The 18475-nt window shown below is 36.1% G+C and overlaps 1 protein-coding gene across 7 annotated transcripts in view; it reads left to right on the top strand.

Annotated features, from left to right (window-relative positions):
• The window catches only part of ASB3 (ankyrin repeat and SOCS box containing 3), a 104481-nt gene extending 86244 nt beyond the window's left edge, over positions 1-18237 (top strand). For 6 of the 7 annotated variants that reach the window (XM_025466866.3, XM_049115497.1, XM_049115499.1 and 3 more), the window contains 2 exons: positions 4903-5036; positions 16568-18237. In XM_025466866.3, coding sequence (XP_025322651.1) covers positions 4903-5036; positions 16568-16773 — 340 coding nt within the window. In that variant the 3' untranslated portion in view covers positions 16774-18237. Of the gene's footprint in view, positions 1-4902; positions 5037-10741; positions 10792-16567 lie in introns of those variants that run through there. The other variant, XM_049115496.1, reaches the window with a different exon arrangement.
• The last annotated feature ends 238 nt before the right edge of the window (positions 18238-18475 follow it).

The following is an 18475-nucleotide window of genomic DNA, read 5'->3' as shown; positions in this document are numbered from 1 at the left end:
TAGCCTGATAATTCAAGTCAAATGAGAAAATAGAATAAAAGTCTCCAGGAAAATAGAGGACCGTGGGTATTTTATAAAAAAAAAAAAAATGAAACATCTAGATGGCTGCATTTTTGTGCCTCAAACACTACCATTCACTAAAATAATGTTTAGTCAAATACTAGATTTTGCATTTCAGCAGAAAAGTGCTTTGATATCTTGTTACTTGAGTTTTTCATTAGAAAAGAAGTCTTCTTTGGGGTTCATGCAGGCAACATGAGTGTTCTCTACTGGTATGTTTAGTTTGCATTCCTGAGGACTCCATCTTTCATTTGGTGGCTTCTCTATCTTCATATGATGAGCAGGTCTGTATTTGGCAGGATCCCACTATCTCACCTTTTTATTACACCTGCCAATATATGGAATTCAGGAATTTTTACTAAGCAGAGGTTTTATGCTTAGGGTTATCATCCCTTATGATATTGAATGTTTCAGATACGTCGTTTGTAAGGAAAAACAGCTTTCTGGTAGGTTGAGGAACATAAAAATAAAAGCAAAGTTTGGAAACCTATTCTGATTCCCATTTTACTTTTTGTTTGTACCTTACAACAGATTGAGTACTTGATTGTATTTATTCCTTTTCCCACTAGCTGATTAATACGTAGTTGTCAGATACTCATTGTTGCAATTCTCTCTAAATCTTTTCAATAAAAGTTCGTAGAAATCCATTGTATTTTTTAGATAATTGAATGAAATATAAAGATTATTGACAGTTCATTGAGGAGTCACTGATCTTTAAAAGTTATTTGTATATGCTTATTTGTCTTAAACCCCTTTACATGTGCATGTGGGTGCATGTGCGCACACACACACCACTGAGATAGAAATACTTGCTAAGGACTGCCATATCTAGGTAATAAAGTTATGTAAATACCCTTAACTATTAGCTTAGTGAATTTTATGGTTGTGTCAGTTGCCACTCACCATTCTAGGATTTACTCCCCAACTGCTGCTATAAATCCAGGCCAGCATGTGGGGTAGCTGTGGACAGTCCTGACAGTGTGTCCCTGTTTCTCTGTCACCCAGCTTGGTGCTTGTCCTCAGGGCACACACTCTCTTCTCATCAATACTCTTTGTGTTTCTCACTGAAGCTACTAACTGGACTCTGTTACTGGTTCATTACTTTTAGCCTTCACACTTGCTTCTGGTTTCTGGTTTATTTCTTTCTTTAACCAGCACTTAGAATACTGCCTGACACAGTAGGTCCTATTTTAAGTTTGTTACTGTATTAACTCTTTAATATAAAATACATTAGATACTGTTATCCTGGGCACCCCGGGTGGCTCAGCGGTTTAGCACAGCCTTTGGCCCAGGGTGTGATCCTGGGGACCCGGGATTGAGTCCCGCATCGGGCTCCCTGCATGGAGCCTGCTTCTCCCTCTGCCTGTGTCTGTGCCTCTCTCTCTCTGTCTCTCATGAATAAATACATAAAATGTTAAAAAAAAAAAAAAGATACTGTTATCCTTATTTTAGAGAGAAGGTAATTGAAGCCCAGAGTGTTTAACATACTTGCTCAAGCTCACACAGCTAGTTAGTAGTAGAGCTTAGGTTTGAACCTAGGCTGACCTGTAGTGTGACTCAAGTCTGTCTAACTACTGTGCTGTACTGCTTTAGTCCTATATGTCCACATGGATACTGTAGTTAACATCACCTAATTTCAGCTACCTTACTCCCTTGCTTATCCTTGGGGGGCTGGATATGTGCCAACTTTTCTTGCTTCTTCCTATTCCTAAATTAGGAAGAACCTGTGCAGGGAAAAAAATTATACCTTGTCTCTTTTCCTTTCCTCCTCAGCCGACCACGTGGACTGCTGGAAGGAGAGGAAATTATTTAGCTTTATTCTACTGGAAGGCTTTGTAAAATATACTCTTCCATCCCCAGTCCTGATACAGGACTCTCCCTCTCTCCATGTGAAAAGTCTGTTTAAGAATTTGTCTATTATATGGGGTACCAGGGTGGCTTAGTTGGTTAAGTGCCCTACTCTTGATGTAGGCTCAGTTCATTATCTCAGGGCCACGATCTCAGAGTCGTGAGTTGGAATCCCGCTTTGGACTCTGGGGACTCCGTGCTAGGTGTGGAGCCTGCTTAAGATCCCCTCTCTCCCTCTCCCTCTGCCATCCACACTCTCCCCCCCCCCCCCAGGTGGTGTTCTCTTTCTCTCTAAAAGAAAAAAAAAGAATTTTTGTGTTATATTTATTGTTACATTTCTTTTTTAAAAAAAAAATTTTTTATTGGAGTTCAATTTGGCAACATATAGCATAACACCCAGTGCTCATTCTGCCAAGTGCCCCCCTCAGTGCTATTGTTATATTTCTGTGTGCAGTATTCGTTGAGTGTGTTAGGATAGAAAAGAGTTGAGAACCAGTAAACTACAAATTATTTTGAAGTAAATTGTAAAACATTCAGCTATCTCAACTGAGAATGCCAGTTGCATATATTTTACTCCAAAGAAATAACTTTAGTCACTTTGTATTCATTAGAAAAATACAATGGAAAATTTCACTTTAGCAATGAAAATGCTTAACGTGGTCAAAGTTTTGTTCACTGATCTTTTATTGAATGGATAAAGCTAGTGTTTACGCTGAATATGATAAATGTTTTACTTTCTTTGATCAAATTTACATTCAAAGAGCTGTTACAAGAAAAATTCTCCCATAAAAATTCCAATATGTTGTTAAAGTGGATTTTGGTTGTATCTTATTTATATCACATGTAAGTCTGTTGCTTAATCTTTGTCATGTAAATTATAAATGTCTTCCTAGTATTCCTCGCCTTAAACAGTTTTAAAAAATGTATCAGGCTGAATAATTGCCTGTCACAATATAATCTACAGAGTTGAAATATTTTTCAACTTTTAAATGCAGGACTAGGTATGCCCCCCCACCCCTGCCCAAACGTAATAGGTGAATAATAAAAAGTAAATGTCATCTGTGCATTTAGTTGATTAACTGTCACTCGTTTATGATTGTACAACTACTTTGTACAATGTAATGGTCAATGTAGTACAGTAACAATACATTTTTAGTGGCATTATCAGCATGGGTAGAATAACTCACCATTATATTAACTAAAGCTGTATAAGCAGATTTATTTCTCATATGTGTGTTTAGATAACTGCATAAAAATGACTTTGTGTTTGGTCACAGTGAGACTTAAAGCACACTTACGCAGAAAAATGAAACCATTAAAAAAGAATAAGGAGCCAGAATTAAGTAACCTTTGGTGCAGGGTGCTAGGAAGGCAAAGAGATTGTTTGCCTTTGAGTATATTTTATCATTTTATTTATTCTCAGGATTTCCTGATAAGTTGTGATTTCACTGAAAGCTTCCCAAGAAGTAAAATGTTTACCAAAAGCTTTTATGCTATATACTTAAAGCTCTTTCTTATATATGTTTGCATATTGGAGAATTAAGTATTTGAGAAATAATTTTCATCCTCTTTAATCAGTCATTTCTAGGATAGTTTGACTCTGAATTACAAGAAGTGAGTTACTTTGAGATGACAAGTTGAGAGTATTACTCAATTTCTTTCCTTTCTTTCTATTTTCTTTACCCCTTTCTTTAGTCCTTACCAGTAATGTCTTCCAAACAGCCTTCGAAAGAATTTCTGAAATAATTACCAGAGGCCCTATTCTATTTTTCTTCAAACAATGTGATATATGGTAGGGGAATATCTAGTTGAGTACAAGATGGGTAATCTTTTTAGGATTTGGAGTTCCCTTTAAGATGGGTAATCTTGTTAGGTTTTAGAGTTCCCTTTAACTTCATGTGTACGATGTTTTAAGCCCAATCAAAAATACAATACTGAATATTTCAGACCCAGTTCTAGTAATATCAAATATTACTACAGTACAAGATGGGTAATCTTTTTAGGATTTGGAGTTCCCTTTAAGATGGGTAATCTTGTTAGGTTTTAGAGTTCCCTTTAACTTCATGTGTACGATGTTTTAAGCCCAATCAAAAATACAATACTGAATATTTCAGACCCAGTTCTAGTAATATCAAATATTTGTGTAATGTTTTTGTTTTAAAAGTATGTTTACTATATTGTTTCATATTATTTTCACAAATAGTCCCCTGAAATAGGCAAGTTAAATATTATTCTCATTTTCGAGACCTTGATCTAGGGCTTAAAGAATTTAGGCAGCATGTCTGTAAGTAGTAGAGGTACTATTAAGAACCAGAACTTTTCTTAGACCAATGCCCTGGGTTCAAGGGCTTATAAAATTTGGGGGAGTCTCTTTTGGCTAGATTGGTAGGAAAATTTGATATTATTTTGAAAAAATAGAGGGAGAACTGTTTGTCTTGAACACCTTTTAGTATTTAAAGTCAAAACTTATTCTGGTACATCTTTTAGAACTGAGTCTATAGTGGGGAAGGTTCCTACAATGGCACAGTTGTACATCCCTGGGAATTGGACAGAAACAAGCCATCTCTCCCATATGCTAAATTTAGGGGTAACTGGGTGTTTGGCCTTTATCCTTTTGGGGCTGATAAATTGTGTGTCTGTGAAGATGACCAGTCTAGGTTCAGCAAGATGGTTCAAGTGGGAGAAGATAATGGCAAATCCACTGATGACACTGGTGCTGAATCTATTTTTCTTAGCACTGTTGTCCTCTGCAAGAGAAGAGATTCTCTGATTATCTACTGCACAGCTGTACACAGAATCAATTCATTTTCTTGTAGGAACCTGTAGATGATTATTCATATCCATTCAACTTGCCTCCAGTTACACAGATATTTTCTATGCCCCAGTTTTCGCTCTTCCTTCTATACTGCAATGTTGTAAGAATAGTTATGTGGTGTTTGTTTTCAGGATGAACCCTTTTGTGTTTAACAATGTGTTACCATCTTGCCAATACAGGATTGACTCAGTCAGTGATGATACCCTTATCTTCACTTTGGAGTTTACCAACTGGAGGAGGCTTCCTCCAACTATTGAAAAGATGCTCTCCACTCGTGCCTCAAGCTCTTCTTGGGCTCTGCAGCAACATATTGGTAAGAAAGTACAATTTTAAACATGTTTCACTACTTTTTTCTTCTTCTCTAGCTATAATTTTCAGTGATCAGAATCATTGGAGAATGTATATTAAATTGGGCATCATTTGCATTTTCTTTATGTGGGGAAAGAAAGGGCTGTGGTAGTGGTGGTGGGGGATCACAGTGATTTTCTTCAACAAAAGTCATATCAGGTTTGTTAAGTTTAGTCTAAGGAATGTATAATGAAAAACAATTATTTACTGATATTTTTATTTAATGGTATAATTTTATTTCTAGTAAGGATTATGTAAACAAAAGTGAGTCCTAATAATGTTGTTAGTAAATATTTAGTTTGTGATCAGAAAAATGCTAAACTTAATTTTCCTTTTAGGAGTGTGTGTGGATTTGTGTTCTCTCCTTAATAATTTATCAACTCTAAAAGAAAGTATTACCATCTTTTATTTATACCTGTTCTTACTGAATGCATGTCAGTGTGTTAGTGTAACTATCAAGGTGAGCTTGGTGAAAATTCTGTGAATTGATTGATACTTTAAATGACTGTTTTAAAACAAATTCTCAACTTACTCTCACTAAATTTTTTTAAGCTAGTTTAAAAAAAAAGGATACAATAGAAGATTTTATACAAGGAAACCAGTTTATACAAGGAAACCAGTTTAAACTAAACCTCATATACTGCAAAGTATTCCTATTCACTTATTCAGATTTATTTTACTTTAACTATATTTTGTTAACTAGATTATATGTAGTAAGTTAGGAAAATTATTTCTTCACTGCTATTTTTGCATGAAATGTAGCTCTTCATAAAACACGTTGAATAGGTTTTTAACAAGTGAACTTATGCATATGTAGAAATGTGTCTTGTAATTTCTTGGAAAATTACATTTAAGTAAATTTTCTCAATCAAAAAACAGACATTCAGGAAAATATGCTCTTGAACTGAGGTGTATTCAGACTCTTAGAGAGTTTTCTATTGAAGAAAAAAAGTAATCTGTTTGGAGCCTGAGTCTTTTCATATATAATTTCTTTAATAATGTTGGAAAACTCACTAGCATTTAATTATTATTATTTTTTTAAAGATTTTATTTATTTATTCATGAGAGACAAAGAGAGAGAGGCAGAGACACAGGCAGAGGGAGAAGCAGGCTCATGCAGGAAGCCCAATGTGGAACTCGATCCTGGGACTCCAGGATCACACTCTGGGCTGAAGGCAGGTGCTAAACTGCTGAGCCACCCAGGGATCCTCCTAGCATTTAATTCTTAATGTTGAGAATTGCATCTTCTTTAACTAATTATGTATCTGAAATAGTAGAGAACAAGTATCTATTCAAAATAGACTATAGGACAATGAATTTGGGAACAAAAGTCAGATGAGGGAGCATATGCCAAATGGGAAAATTATTGCAGTGTATCAATTAATAAAGATATGTGACTATTTACTCTGAAGACTTTAACATATGGCAGGTGTGTCCAGATGAAGGTAAAAATTGTACATGAGTACATTACCCTGCAGTAGACTAAATCCATCAAGGGCTTCTTATTTAATTAGGTACTAGGTAGAATTTGTATAGGATAATAATCATCATCTCTTAAGAGGATTTTATTTTGGCTCCAGCTTTGCAAAAGTCTTTGTCAGAGGTGCTAATATAGCTAATGCTTTTCTGGCCTGTTTCTCTAGCCAAGACCTCTTTTCTTGGTTCCATTCCCATATACCCAACTGCCTTTTGTACATCTCCATTTGGTATCCCATATTTTGATATACCCAAAATTTGAACTTGTCATTTTTTCCTACTATTCCTGCTGTTCCTTCTGTATCCTGGTTCGGGAAGTGGAATGGTTTTGGGAGTGTTATTGAACCAGAGTGTGAGTTATTCTTGGCAGCTTTTTGTTACTTGTTTTATTAATAGCAATGATGCTCAACAGGAGTGATTTTGCCCCTGATATTTGACAATGGTTGCCAGTAGTTTTTGGTTATCACAACTGGTAAGGGGGCTTTTGCCATTTAGAGGGTAGAGGCAACGGATGCTGGTAAACATGCCACAATGTGCAGGACAGCCCACCATGACAAAGAATTTTCTGGCCTTAAGTGTCAGTAGTGCTGAATTTGAGGAACTCTGATCTACATCATCTCTTGGGTTGTCTGGTTTTAGGAAGGCCTATTAATTCATATTATGGAAAGCCTTTTTTAAAAAAAAAAGTTTTATTTACTCATTCATGAGAGACACAGAGAGAGAGAGAGAGAGAGGCAGAGACACAGGGTGAGGGAGAAGCAGGCTCCATGTAGGGAGCATGACGTGAGACTTGATCCCAGGTCTCCAGGATCACGCCCTGGGCTGAAGGCAATGCTAAACTGCTGGGCCACTGCTGGGCCACCGGGGCTGCCCCATGGCCTTTTAACTCTGTTCTAATTGCAAACTGCTTAGGAAAAGCTTGCTTTCTTCTTCCTAGTTATATTGATCTTTCAAGATATACTTAATTGATTCCTCTTCTGGAATCAAAAGACAATGGGAGCCATTACAATGTTGGATTTTAAGTAAGGCTGAGGAAAAGATCTGCGCATCTACTTAGTTGTCTGAATTTCCAATAAGATTATGCGTCTCTTCCTTTTTGTAGTTTAAGGCTCTCTCTCGATACACCCAGCTTTCCTTTTTTTCTTCAGTTTTCAGGACACTCCATTTCTTTTTTCTTTTTTTCAAGTAGGCTCCATGCCCAGAATGGACCCCAACATGGGGCTTGAACTCACAGCCCTGAGATCAAGACCTTAGCTGAGACTGAGTCGAACACTTAACCAACTAAGCCACCCAGGCACCCTGACACTCTGTTTCTGTATATTGGTTATCTTTATTTGAATCTTGAGCTGCAGGATTTCTGATGAGCAGAAGCATGGCCAAGGTTTAACACCAAAGAGAGTGAGCCCAAAAGAACAACTCTTTGACTACCTCTCAAATATATGACAGTCTTGCTTTTATCTACTTTCTCCAATAACTTATCATAGGAGTAGAAACTACTTTGTCAATATATTTCTTTAAATTTTTTGGAAAAGATACTTCTTGCATTCTACAACTATTAGCAAGCCCCAAGATAATTTTAGATGTGTAGCTCCTTAGGTATACCAGTGTCTATTCCAAGGAAAGAATTTTCTCCATTTTTTAAGTCCCTTTTCAAGACTTGGAGATGCTATGTATGGTCGAAATTCTCATTTCCTTACCTTTTTCTGCCGTAAGGAAATAGTAGCTTGCTTTGGTAGTTTATAAGTAAAAAAGACAGCTAGTCCCTTGCTGCTCATCTTTTAATAATGAAGTCAGATTTGTCTTCAAAAAGTTGTTTTGCATCAGAAAGGAAATGTATACCAGGTAAAATTTACTGAATGTTTGCAGCTTTAATGACAATTTTTTAAAATCATGTGTATTATATATACACCTCTTAGAAACATCATTTTAACCATATAGTAGTAGACTTCTTAAAAAATTCGCCAATGCCCGGTCAGCTGTCCAAGATAAAGTAAGTCTAAGTAATTAAATTCTTAGGGATAAAAGCTCTTGGCTTTAGTTCATCCCCCCTTTAATGATCAAATATGTACAATTTTATCCAAAGTATTACATGAATCTAGATTCTACAAAGGATCTAAAAGGTCCCCAGGAAACTCTCTTTATTCATTTCAGTGTTCTTCTGCTTTGTTCTAAAAAGGATTTAAAGTCGTTTATACATGTAGATTATCACAAAATAGTAAAACAGAAGTTAAAAGTGGAAGCAAAAGAAAAATGAAAAGTGAAGGTGGAGATGGATATAAAATGAAGTCAGGGAAAGCATGTAGCATGGTAATCTGAAACTTGTCTCTGGACAGGCTGTATGTTTGGCTCTGACTATACTCTCTAGTCATTGACACTAGGTTACAGAGTTCATAATATAAAACAAACTTATTGTTCAGAGGTATAGATACTCTTGGATATTGTCTAGACAATATCTTGACAGCCATGGTTTCTTGGGACTTGACTTTACCAGTTTTCAATGTGGGCTCTTGCTATTGTACCAAACTATAATTCAGTAACAGTAGTTCTTAAGAGATCAGTACTTATCATCTAGGTATTGAGATGTCTGTTGCTCTGACTTGACCAGGCCTGGATTTATAATATATGGAGGAGTGGATGACCTATATGTACTTTTTCAGTTCTCTCTAAATATTCTATCTTCCAACTCAATTTCTTAAAAAAATGTTATTTATTTAGTCTCTACACCCTGTATGGGGCTTGAACTCATGACCCCAAGATCAAGAGTCACAGGCTCTTCTGACTGAATGAACCAGCCAGGCACTTCTCAACTCAATTTTTAATAGTAGTAGTTAGTAATGAATAAAAAATTATGCTGCCTAAGAAGTATCAGAGTACAGCTATTTTGTATTGCAGGTTGACTTGAGAACATATTTTTAAGAGATAGTCGAGCTTCAAAGTAAAAGCAAAACAAAAATGGAAAATAAAGGTTGATTTGTGATAGGTTAAGTGTTCTATTTGTGAAACCCAAAGAACATTATGAGGATTCTTTGCTAAATACGGTAGGCTGAGCAAGTGTCCATAACCAGAGTTTCCTTTGAAATTTTGAGCAGTGCTCGTAGTTTGGAGCAATGCTCCTTCCTCATGTACTCTTCATGATAAACCACTATAATAAGTATACCAAACTGACTATATGTAGCATCTTATTTTAAGAGATTGTTATATTTACAGTTAAAAAATTGAAGAATAACCACCAGAAACAATTTTTTTTTTAGCAGTAGTTGATCTATATAATCCTTTCTGGTAATAATTTCCCCCCCAGCTTTATTGAGATATAATTGGCATATAACATTGGTAAGTTCGAAGTATACCTTTATGGTAATAATTAGCTAGCATTCCAGTTGTCTACTCAAGCCATTTCTAGTTTAAGGTGTAATAAAATGTATCCAGTTTTAAAAGAACATTTTTCTGTTATCTATAGCAAGAATATGTATCTTGTGCAAAAGGTGAATCTTGTATCTTAAAGATACATCTTTTAAGATGTATCTTTTTTTTTAAGTTTACTTATTTATTTACTTTTAGTTGTGTGTACACCCAACATGGAGCTTGAACTCCTGACTCTGCACTACTGACTGAGCCAGCCAGATGCCCCTCAGGATGTATCTTCTGTATCATTAAGTTACTTGTTAAAAAGATGGGAGGTGGGATCCCTGGGTGGCGCAGCGGTTTAGCGCCTGCCTTTGGCCCAGGGCGCGATCCTGGAGACCTGGGATCGAATCCCACATCAGGCTCCCGGTGCATGGAGCCTGCTTCTCCCTCTGCCTATGTCTCTGCCTCTCTCTCTCTCTGTGTGTGACTATCATAAATAAATGAAAAAAAAAAAAAAGATGGGAGGTGTGGCACAACACATTTCAGGCTAATGGGGAGTTTACTCCTCTGCTACTTTGACTCTTATGGTAGTGATATGGTTCGGGTTTTGCATGGACATAAGGCCAAGTAAAATGGTTAAAGATTTGAGCTCTGGAATTAAATAGACACACCTCCACTACTTTCTAACTATAGAAAAGTTACTTATATCTCTGGTTTCTTCAATTAAAAGAAGGGATAATAATAATAGAACCTGCCTCACATAATTTTTACAACAGATTTTGTCATTGTGGCAGAGACAGATCTCAGTTAACAGAGTTCTGATTCATTTTCCTCTTCCTTGAAACACAGGAAGACTGAATTTTCCAGCCTCGATTATCCAGTGAATGGTGTTAAGTGGTCAAAGGTCATTGGGTGAGCTCTCTATGCTCTCACTTCTCTTGCTGAGGAAATGTGAAAGCCACATTGGAGATGGTAGTGACACAAGGTGGAAGTAACCTGAAATACTTACTTGTCATTTCCGGCACCTACGCTGGAGCGTCACCTGGCCCCAGGAGGATTTTGCTTGAGAAAGAAATAAACCTTTGTTGTGTTAAGATACTGGTTTTAGGATTCATATGCTATCACAGTACAACATAGCATGTAACCCAGTTTACCATAACTAAGTCTTATTTGAGTCCATGCCCAAGAAAAGGTCAATAAAAGCTACAAATCATGTGGTAGTGTACTTGGTAATGAGTATTTATACAAATGCTGTGTGGTGGAATAGTTAACCAAAACTCACCTGCTGCTTATTTTATATACTTACTTGCAAAACCCCAACTTGCATTTTTCTGATAAGATGTTCAGTAAATTGAAAGGTCTCTAAATTTGGTAGGAATCAGGAACGTATGTGGAGTACAGAGTTGCCCTTTCGAAACTACAGGAAAAATGGTGTATTGTGTCTAGTCACAGGGGCTGTGCTCATAGAATCATAGCTCAGTATTTGGTGAGACTCAGAAGCCACTATTCACAGTGGTTTTTAACTCTAGAGGCATTTCCTCTGGTTTGAGGCATTATCACCAAGAACCCCAACAGTAATTGCCTATCATCTTGAAAAATTAAACATGTGATCTTCTGTTTATAGAAACTTGACCTCCAAGATTCCAGCCCTATTATTGGCCTTCATAACTAGCAGGATCATGCCTTGATTAACAGTGTCCTATAGCCTGCCCTTATTGTTAGATTTAAGAGCCAGACTTAGTTTTGGGTTTTTTTTTTTAAATGAGAAATTTATAGTTTAACTTAAAATTTTAACAAGATTCCATCTGCCCATATATAATTTTAGCTTCACACAGCCTCTTAGAATCCAAGTGTAGCTTCACATAGCTTCTTACTAATGCATGTGGCTGTGTGTGTGTGTGTGTGTGTGTGTGTGTGTGTGTGTGTGTGTGGTGAGGGAAATTCTTAACTAAATTAGATACTAATGGGTTGTAGCCATAGTTGCTGAAACATTTTGCCATTAAAACTGTTTTGATGTTGTCAGTAGTCTGTTGGTAAGCTAAGAGAGGAGAAAATATTGCCCTAGAGCAATTAAAACAGAATTTTTAAAAGCATTCAAATATCAGATCACCAATATTATTTGAAAGACCATCTTACTACTCCTAGATATGTACTGCATTGGATTTGTGTGCAGGTAGACCCTGGGGACAGGGATGTCCCAATTAAAACAAACAAAAAATTTTCTAGATGCAAAATATCTATTTTAAGGTAGAAAGGCAATTAGAATAGAAGCTTTAGCTCTTGATAGCTTATTCATTTGAGAACTTTTAATCACTCAATCTGTAATTTTAGTTAGTTCCAAATATGGATCATAGGCAGAAATCTTCAGTGAAGAGAAGCTATCATGTATTTCTATGGGCGGACTTTTACAAATCTTGCTGTTTATATCCATTAATTCCCTGGTGAGTGGATTCTTTAATTACATGTCAGCTGTGTATTAGGCAAAATGAATGAAGAAATAAAGTGAGCATAGTTCTTTTAGTACAATGGCCAAAGGGAATGATGCAAAGTCATGGCAGAGAGGCTTGAACATATTTTACAGATTAAGGGATCTCAGTTTGTAAAAACAACATTAAAGATTTGGTTAGATAAAAATGATTATTTATGTAATCCACAAAGCCAGAGAGAGATGGGATTAGCCTCAAATAGGCCATTTCTTTGAGAAGAAGAGAGATGAAGATGGAGTGATTAGAGATAAGTTTGTAGTTGGAGAACTAGGCCCTCAGAGAGAGAGAGTGCCCCAAAGACCTCCTATTTCACTTTGAAGATTTAAGAATCAAATCTATTTTGATTGCTCTGGCTAAACCGCTGAGCCACCGGGGCTGCCCTCATGTCCATTTTATAGATAGATGAGGCATTATGCCCATGTTACAGAGGAAGAACTCAAGGTCAAAGTACTTAAATGACTTGTCCAAGGTCATACAACTTGTTAATAGTGGCTTCTCAACTCCACACAGATTTTTTTACCCTATGGTGCTCTTTCCTTTCATTCTGTTTATTGTTGTTCTACTGGTCATTCTCCATGTTTTGATTTCCTGCCCTAATCTTTCATTTATTTTTCAGAACCCTCAGGAAATTGCTTTCTGTATGTTGTTTAGAGGTTTTGGCTGTAATCAGTACGAGAGAGAGAGAGAGACTGTACTAGTAAATTAAGAAAGATTAGGAACAAAGGACAACCAGAAAGACAATATATTAATGTTAGAAATATAAATTGTACTAGATACCCCAGAAGTCAAATGAATACATTTGATATGGAAAGCCATGCAGAAGAACCATCAAAATATGGTCTAGGCAGATGGATCATTTGAATATTGGCATCAGGGCAGGCTAGAGATGATTGATTGTGGAAAACATAGATAGTGGGTCTGTATGATCTAGTTCAGTGCTATAGGAAAGTTGGCATTAATGAGCATAATGAATTAAGAATTGTAGGGTTTAGTTTTATCATTTTTCATCTTAATGAAACTTCATGTAACATGTAGCCTTCTATTTTGATTGCTCTGTCAGTACATACAATAAAACGAACAAAACTGAAGAATTCCGTATAGGAATGAAAAGTTAAAGGTTGCTTGTCTGCTAATAGGTCTATAGATAAGCTAGGTTTAACATGCTAAATTGAATATGATTGGGTCAGAAAAGTGACTTTAAATTATAGCATGATTTCAGACATGATTTTCTAGGCTACCAATCAGTGCCATAATCCCAAGGAGACAGAGATATATTTAACAGATTAAAATCTGGTTTTAACAGGTTTTCATTAAGTACGTTTTTATATACATAAAACTTCTGGGCTATTTCATATTATAAATTCAAGTCATGGCTTGATCTTTCAGCCTCGTGGCAACACATCTGGAAATACTATGCATCAGTGAAACTTTCATAGGAATTTTGTGAGCTTTAAAATACTGCATATATGATCATAAAGTTCCATAAAGGGAACTTTATGATCATATATGATTATAAACTTTATAATGCCAGTATTCACTGGCATATTAAACTAAGATGGCACTGAGGGGTATATTATTGTCTATGTTAATAATCTACAAATGAAAGACTCCCTTCAGTTCAAGTGAATATAGTTCTTCCCTCTAACTGTTCATGATGCCATTGAGCTACTGTGCTCACAGGAGAAAAACCAAAATGGCACAATTAAAATTGTAACCAATGTCAACAAGTAACTATACTCCTTTTTTGGGGGGTATTATGAAATGGAAAGATCTTCTGAAACTTAGAATGGTTCCAGTGGCTTAGAAGATGTTAGAGAATTATTTGGGGCTTTTCACACTTGAAGGGATCCTAGACTTTGAGTTAAATCGTTTAGATTTAAAATCAGCTTTATTGTTGATGTACAGTGTCAACATGGGCAAGTTACTTAAACTTTTCATAGCAAGTGTGGCTTGACCACAAGATGACTAAATAGCCTCATATTTATATATATATATATATATATATATATATATATATATATATATATATATATAAATGGCTTGCTTAGTTTTAATGATGGTGCTACAATGGTGTAGTCAGATAGCCTGGAAAAGCTTGTTGGCACTGCAGGAGGCTGTGGGGCAGCCAGAGGAGTTTGTAAGTCAGTGTCATCTGGCAAGTCAGAGATGCTGGAGAGGCATTAGGAATCCTTTCACCTCAAGTGGGCCTCTCTCTTCTGGGTTGTACAGCCATCCTTTATCTTCCTTCTGAGTGTGTACTAATTATCTGTTAACAAGAAAGCAGAATGAAGAGATTTCAACTGAACAAGATGCACAAACTGTAACTGAATATAAGTAAAAATTCTTTTAACCAACCTCAGTGTAACTCACCTACTCCAATTTTGTCACTTCCTCTGTCAATCCCATCTGACCATGCCTGTGGTGTGCTTAGTGTTTGCAGCTGATAGGATACTTTCTAGTATGCTGACATACTTGTGTTCCTACCAGCTGAGTTGTGTGCTTACTAAGAATCAGCTATACTTGTTTCTAAAGCTTTTATGACATTTGTGCATACCCAGTGACATTAGGACCAATTATTGTTCCTGGTCTCACTGGGTAAGAAGGCTTCTTTATTACTTAATAGTTCAACATAGGTAACCTACTCATTGAAGTTGAACCCACTTACTCATTTGGGAAACTGGGCGTTTGTAGTTTGGGCAAGCTTTTTCTATGCATTCTTGCTTATCTCTGTGTTGCTCCCCCTACCTGTGTATCTTAGAAGTGAGAAAAGAATTCTTTAAGTTTGCAGGATAGGGTAAAATTTAAACAAGATATAGATATGGAAACACTGCAAATAAATGTTTTTGTAGATGCTACAGTCTTAATATTTATAATGGGGAGTCCATGAGTCATGATTTGAGAAAATTCTCAGGTTTTCTTAGATTGAGGTTTATGTACAAAATCCTAGAACTAAAAAAAAAAAAAAAAATCCTAGAACTCCTTTGCTTTTCTTATTTGGCATTTTGAAAAACTATGGTTTGAGGAGTTTCTCACACTCCTACTAAATTAAACTTAAGCCAATATGCTTAAACAAAAATGTTAGATTTCTTAGACTAATAAAAAACTAGATTTGATTCACATAAAACCAATAGTTGTTTTTAGTACTCTCAGTTTCTGTGGACATCAGCTTCTTTTGTTAATGCTTCTCATCTTAGAAAATGAAATAATAGCTTATGATTCTTAATAAAGTACATCTGTATTGTCCTTTAATTAGCAATTAGCTTTTGGCAGATGTAGTTTTAAGTGTATATGCATGCTTTGGTGTAATATGCACTTGAGTTTGAATCCTGACGCTACCATGTACAAGGTGTATAACCTTTGGAAAGTTACTTAAACCTCCTTAAACCTGTTTTCTTACCTCTATATGAACATGATAATACATACCTCATAGGGTTAATGAAGATAAAAAGATAATGTATGTGAAATGTATGGGCATGTGGCATAGTAGGTACTCAGTAAGTGCTCCTTTTCTATCAGTTTTAAATTTTCATTCTAAGTCATGGATAAAAAGAGGAAACTTACGTAAATTACTCATGCACCTAATGTGGTGGTCTAGAGACTATTTGCAATGAAACAGAGTAAGAGGGATATAGTATTTGCTGCTTTAAGTTTCTATCATTTCTAAAATTATTTCATCCATTTCTTAAGTACCAACTGGTATTGCTGCATCTTTAGGATATGAAAATTTAGTTTTATGTGGCCCTGAATACTTTCAATGTGTGACGAGAGAGGAGAGAGAGAGAGAGAGAGAGAGAGAGAGAGAGAGAGGAACCAGGTAAAGGCTGTAAGAAGAATGAAAGGAATAGGGGCAGCCCGAGTGGCTCAGCGGTTTAGCGTGGCCTTCAGCCCGGGGCCTGATCCTGGAGTTCCAGGATCGAGTTCCACGTCGGGCTCCCTGCATGGGGCCTGCTTCTCCCTCTGCCTGTGTCTCTGCCTGTGTGTGTGTGTGTGTGTGTGTGTGTGTGTCTTTCATGAATAAATAAATAAAATGTTAAAAGGAATAAATGAAATTTGTTGTGGTCATCCCCACCTAACAAACCTTTTAAAAGTAATCTAAGTGACATATGCTTTCTCTTTTACCACAAAGAATTGGAAAGTTTTAAAAAAGAATATTAAAAAAAATTCATCTTTCCTTTTTTTGTTTCTCCAGCCTCTGTTCCGTCCCTTGCCCACCTTTGTCGTTTGGAAATTCGGTCCAGTCTAAAACCAGAACACCTACGATCTGACAGTTTTATCTGTCAGTTGCCACTTCCTAGAAGCCACCATAATTATTTGCTCTATGCAGAGGTTCTGAGGATGAATGAAGTTCCAGAATTGGCAGTTATTCAAGATGGAGAAATCAGTGAAGCTACTTAATGCAGCTCATGTCTTACTCTGAAAACCACCAAAACGAAGAGCCATGCAATACAAATTCTTCATGATTTTATAGTCATAAAAGATGATTTTTGTTGGTTAGGTTTTGGGTGGGGGGGCAGTAGTTTAATGCAAATGTTTACAATTGGGCTTTCTGATTAAAAAAAATACTGTAAACTTCACTTACGTTACTCTGTTGCAGATTCATCACCAGCACATTTTTATGTTGTAGATTCATTTACCTAACCATTTTCTGCTTTATTCTGTTAATGAACTGCAATGCTGCTTCTAGTGCTAACCATGGCATATTTCCACCTATGATTCAGTGTTTGCCTAGGGCTAGGAGCTTAGAATCAAATGCATAAAACTTCCCTGGAAGTGTACACACAGTGGGATTGAATCTGTTACTGTTACTATTATTTTATCTGGGGTTGACCATCTTTTATGTTTATAAAAAATATTTTACATTCCATTCTCATTTCTTAATTCAGTCAGTTTTATGAAGAATTTCTACTCACTGGCTTTTCACAGATAAACTCAGGGGAGAATTTTTTTTTTTTTTAAAGAAAATAGAAAATGAATAATTTTGCTGTTGTTGGTTTCTTCCTCTCCTCCCCCCCGCCCCAATTCCTTGGTACTCTCTTTGGCTAAAAGAAACTCCCATTTCTGCAAAAATAAGAACAGATTTAAACTCAAAAATAGGCTCAGTTGAAAATAATTAGGTTAGTATTGAAATAAAGGAGCATTTTACCACATTTTAGAATACTGATCAGGACACAGGGAGATTTCTGTGGCAACCATCTTTAAAGAAAGAAAGCTATATATTTCTGTCACTTAGTATAAAATAAAACATTCGAGCTCCATTTAGCGTCCAAATCTGAGCACAGCTTTGATCATAAGCAAAGATTGCCAGTTATATTAATATTATACTGTTCTTCCTTTTGATTATCTAGATAGGTTATCAAGTAGTCCTTGGTCCTATGAAATAAAGAATAAACCTCAGAATCCTAAGTTAATGAAACACCACCTCATTGGTTTTACAGTTGCTCAATATAAATCTATGGCCAGAGAGGACTAAACATTGGATCAGCTGAGCTATGGTAAGATGTTGGGGACCAGCCTTAAAAGAAAGTTTATGAAAGCATGACTATTATGATAGACAGTTAGGAATTGGGTCCACAGGAGGGCAAGGCTTCTGTCCTAATGGGATCCTGTGGTTTAAAATAGATGGGAGTGTCAGCCAGGTCTATCCCTACTAGGCCTTTGTTATTTGGTAACAGCGGTGATGAAGACAGACCAAATGATGGAAGCATTGTTAAGGTCCAGAGACTGAACTTGGTCCAGATTAGAGCTATAGTTGCTGCCTGTGAGTGGAGATAGAGTTTGAATGTGGGTATACAGCAGAAATAAGTGTAAATATGGAACACCAGTTGGAAATTCTGATACTTAATAAATTCCAAGAATATATATACTATGTAGTAATTTCTAAGTGTTGTTTTAATCTTTATTTTTCCAAATCCTAGGTCTCCAATTTTTAACATAAACTGGTTTATCATTAGGGCCAAATACACATAGAATGTTTACATTTGACGGTGAGTCTTCTCATGTGTTTTTGTTCATGTTCAGTGTATGATAAAAATTAAACTATCCATAACATCATTGAGCTCTTGTTCTTAAGAATCTGAAAATGGGTATTTCAGAGACA

Source organism: Canis lupus, chromosome 10, assembly GCF_003254725.2.
Source record: "Canis lupus dingo isolate Sandy chromosome 10, ASM325472v2, whole genome shotgun sequence".
Lineage (NCBI taxonomy): Eukaryota > Metazoa > Chordata > Mammalia > Carnivora > Canidae > Canis > Canis lupus.
The sequence above is the reverse complement of the archived record's forward strand: the minus strand, read 5'-3'. Positions and strand labels throughout refer to the sequence as shown.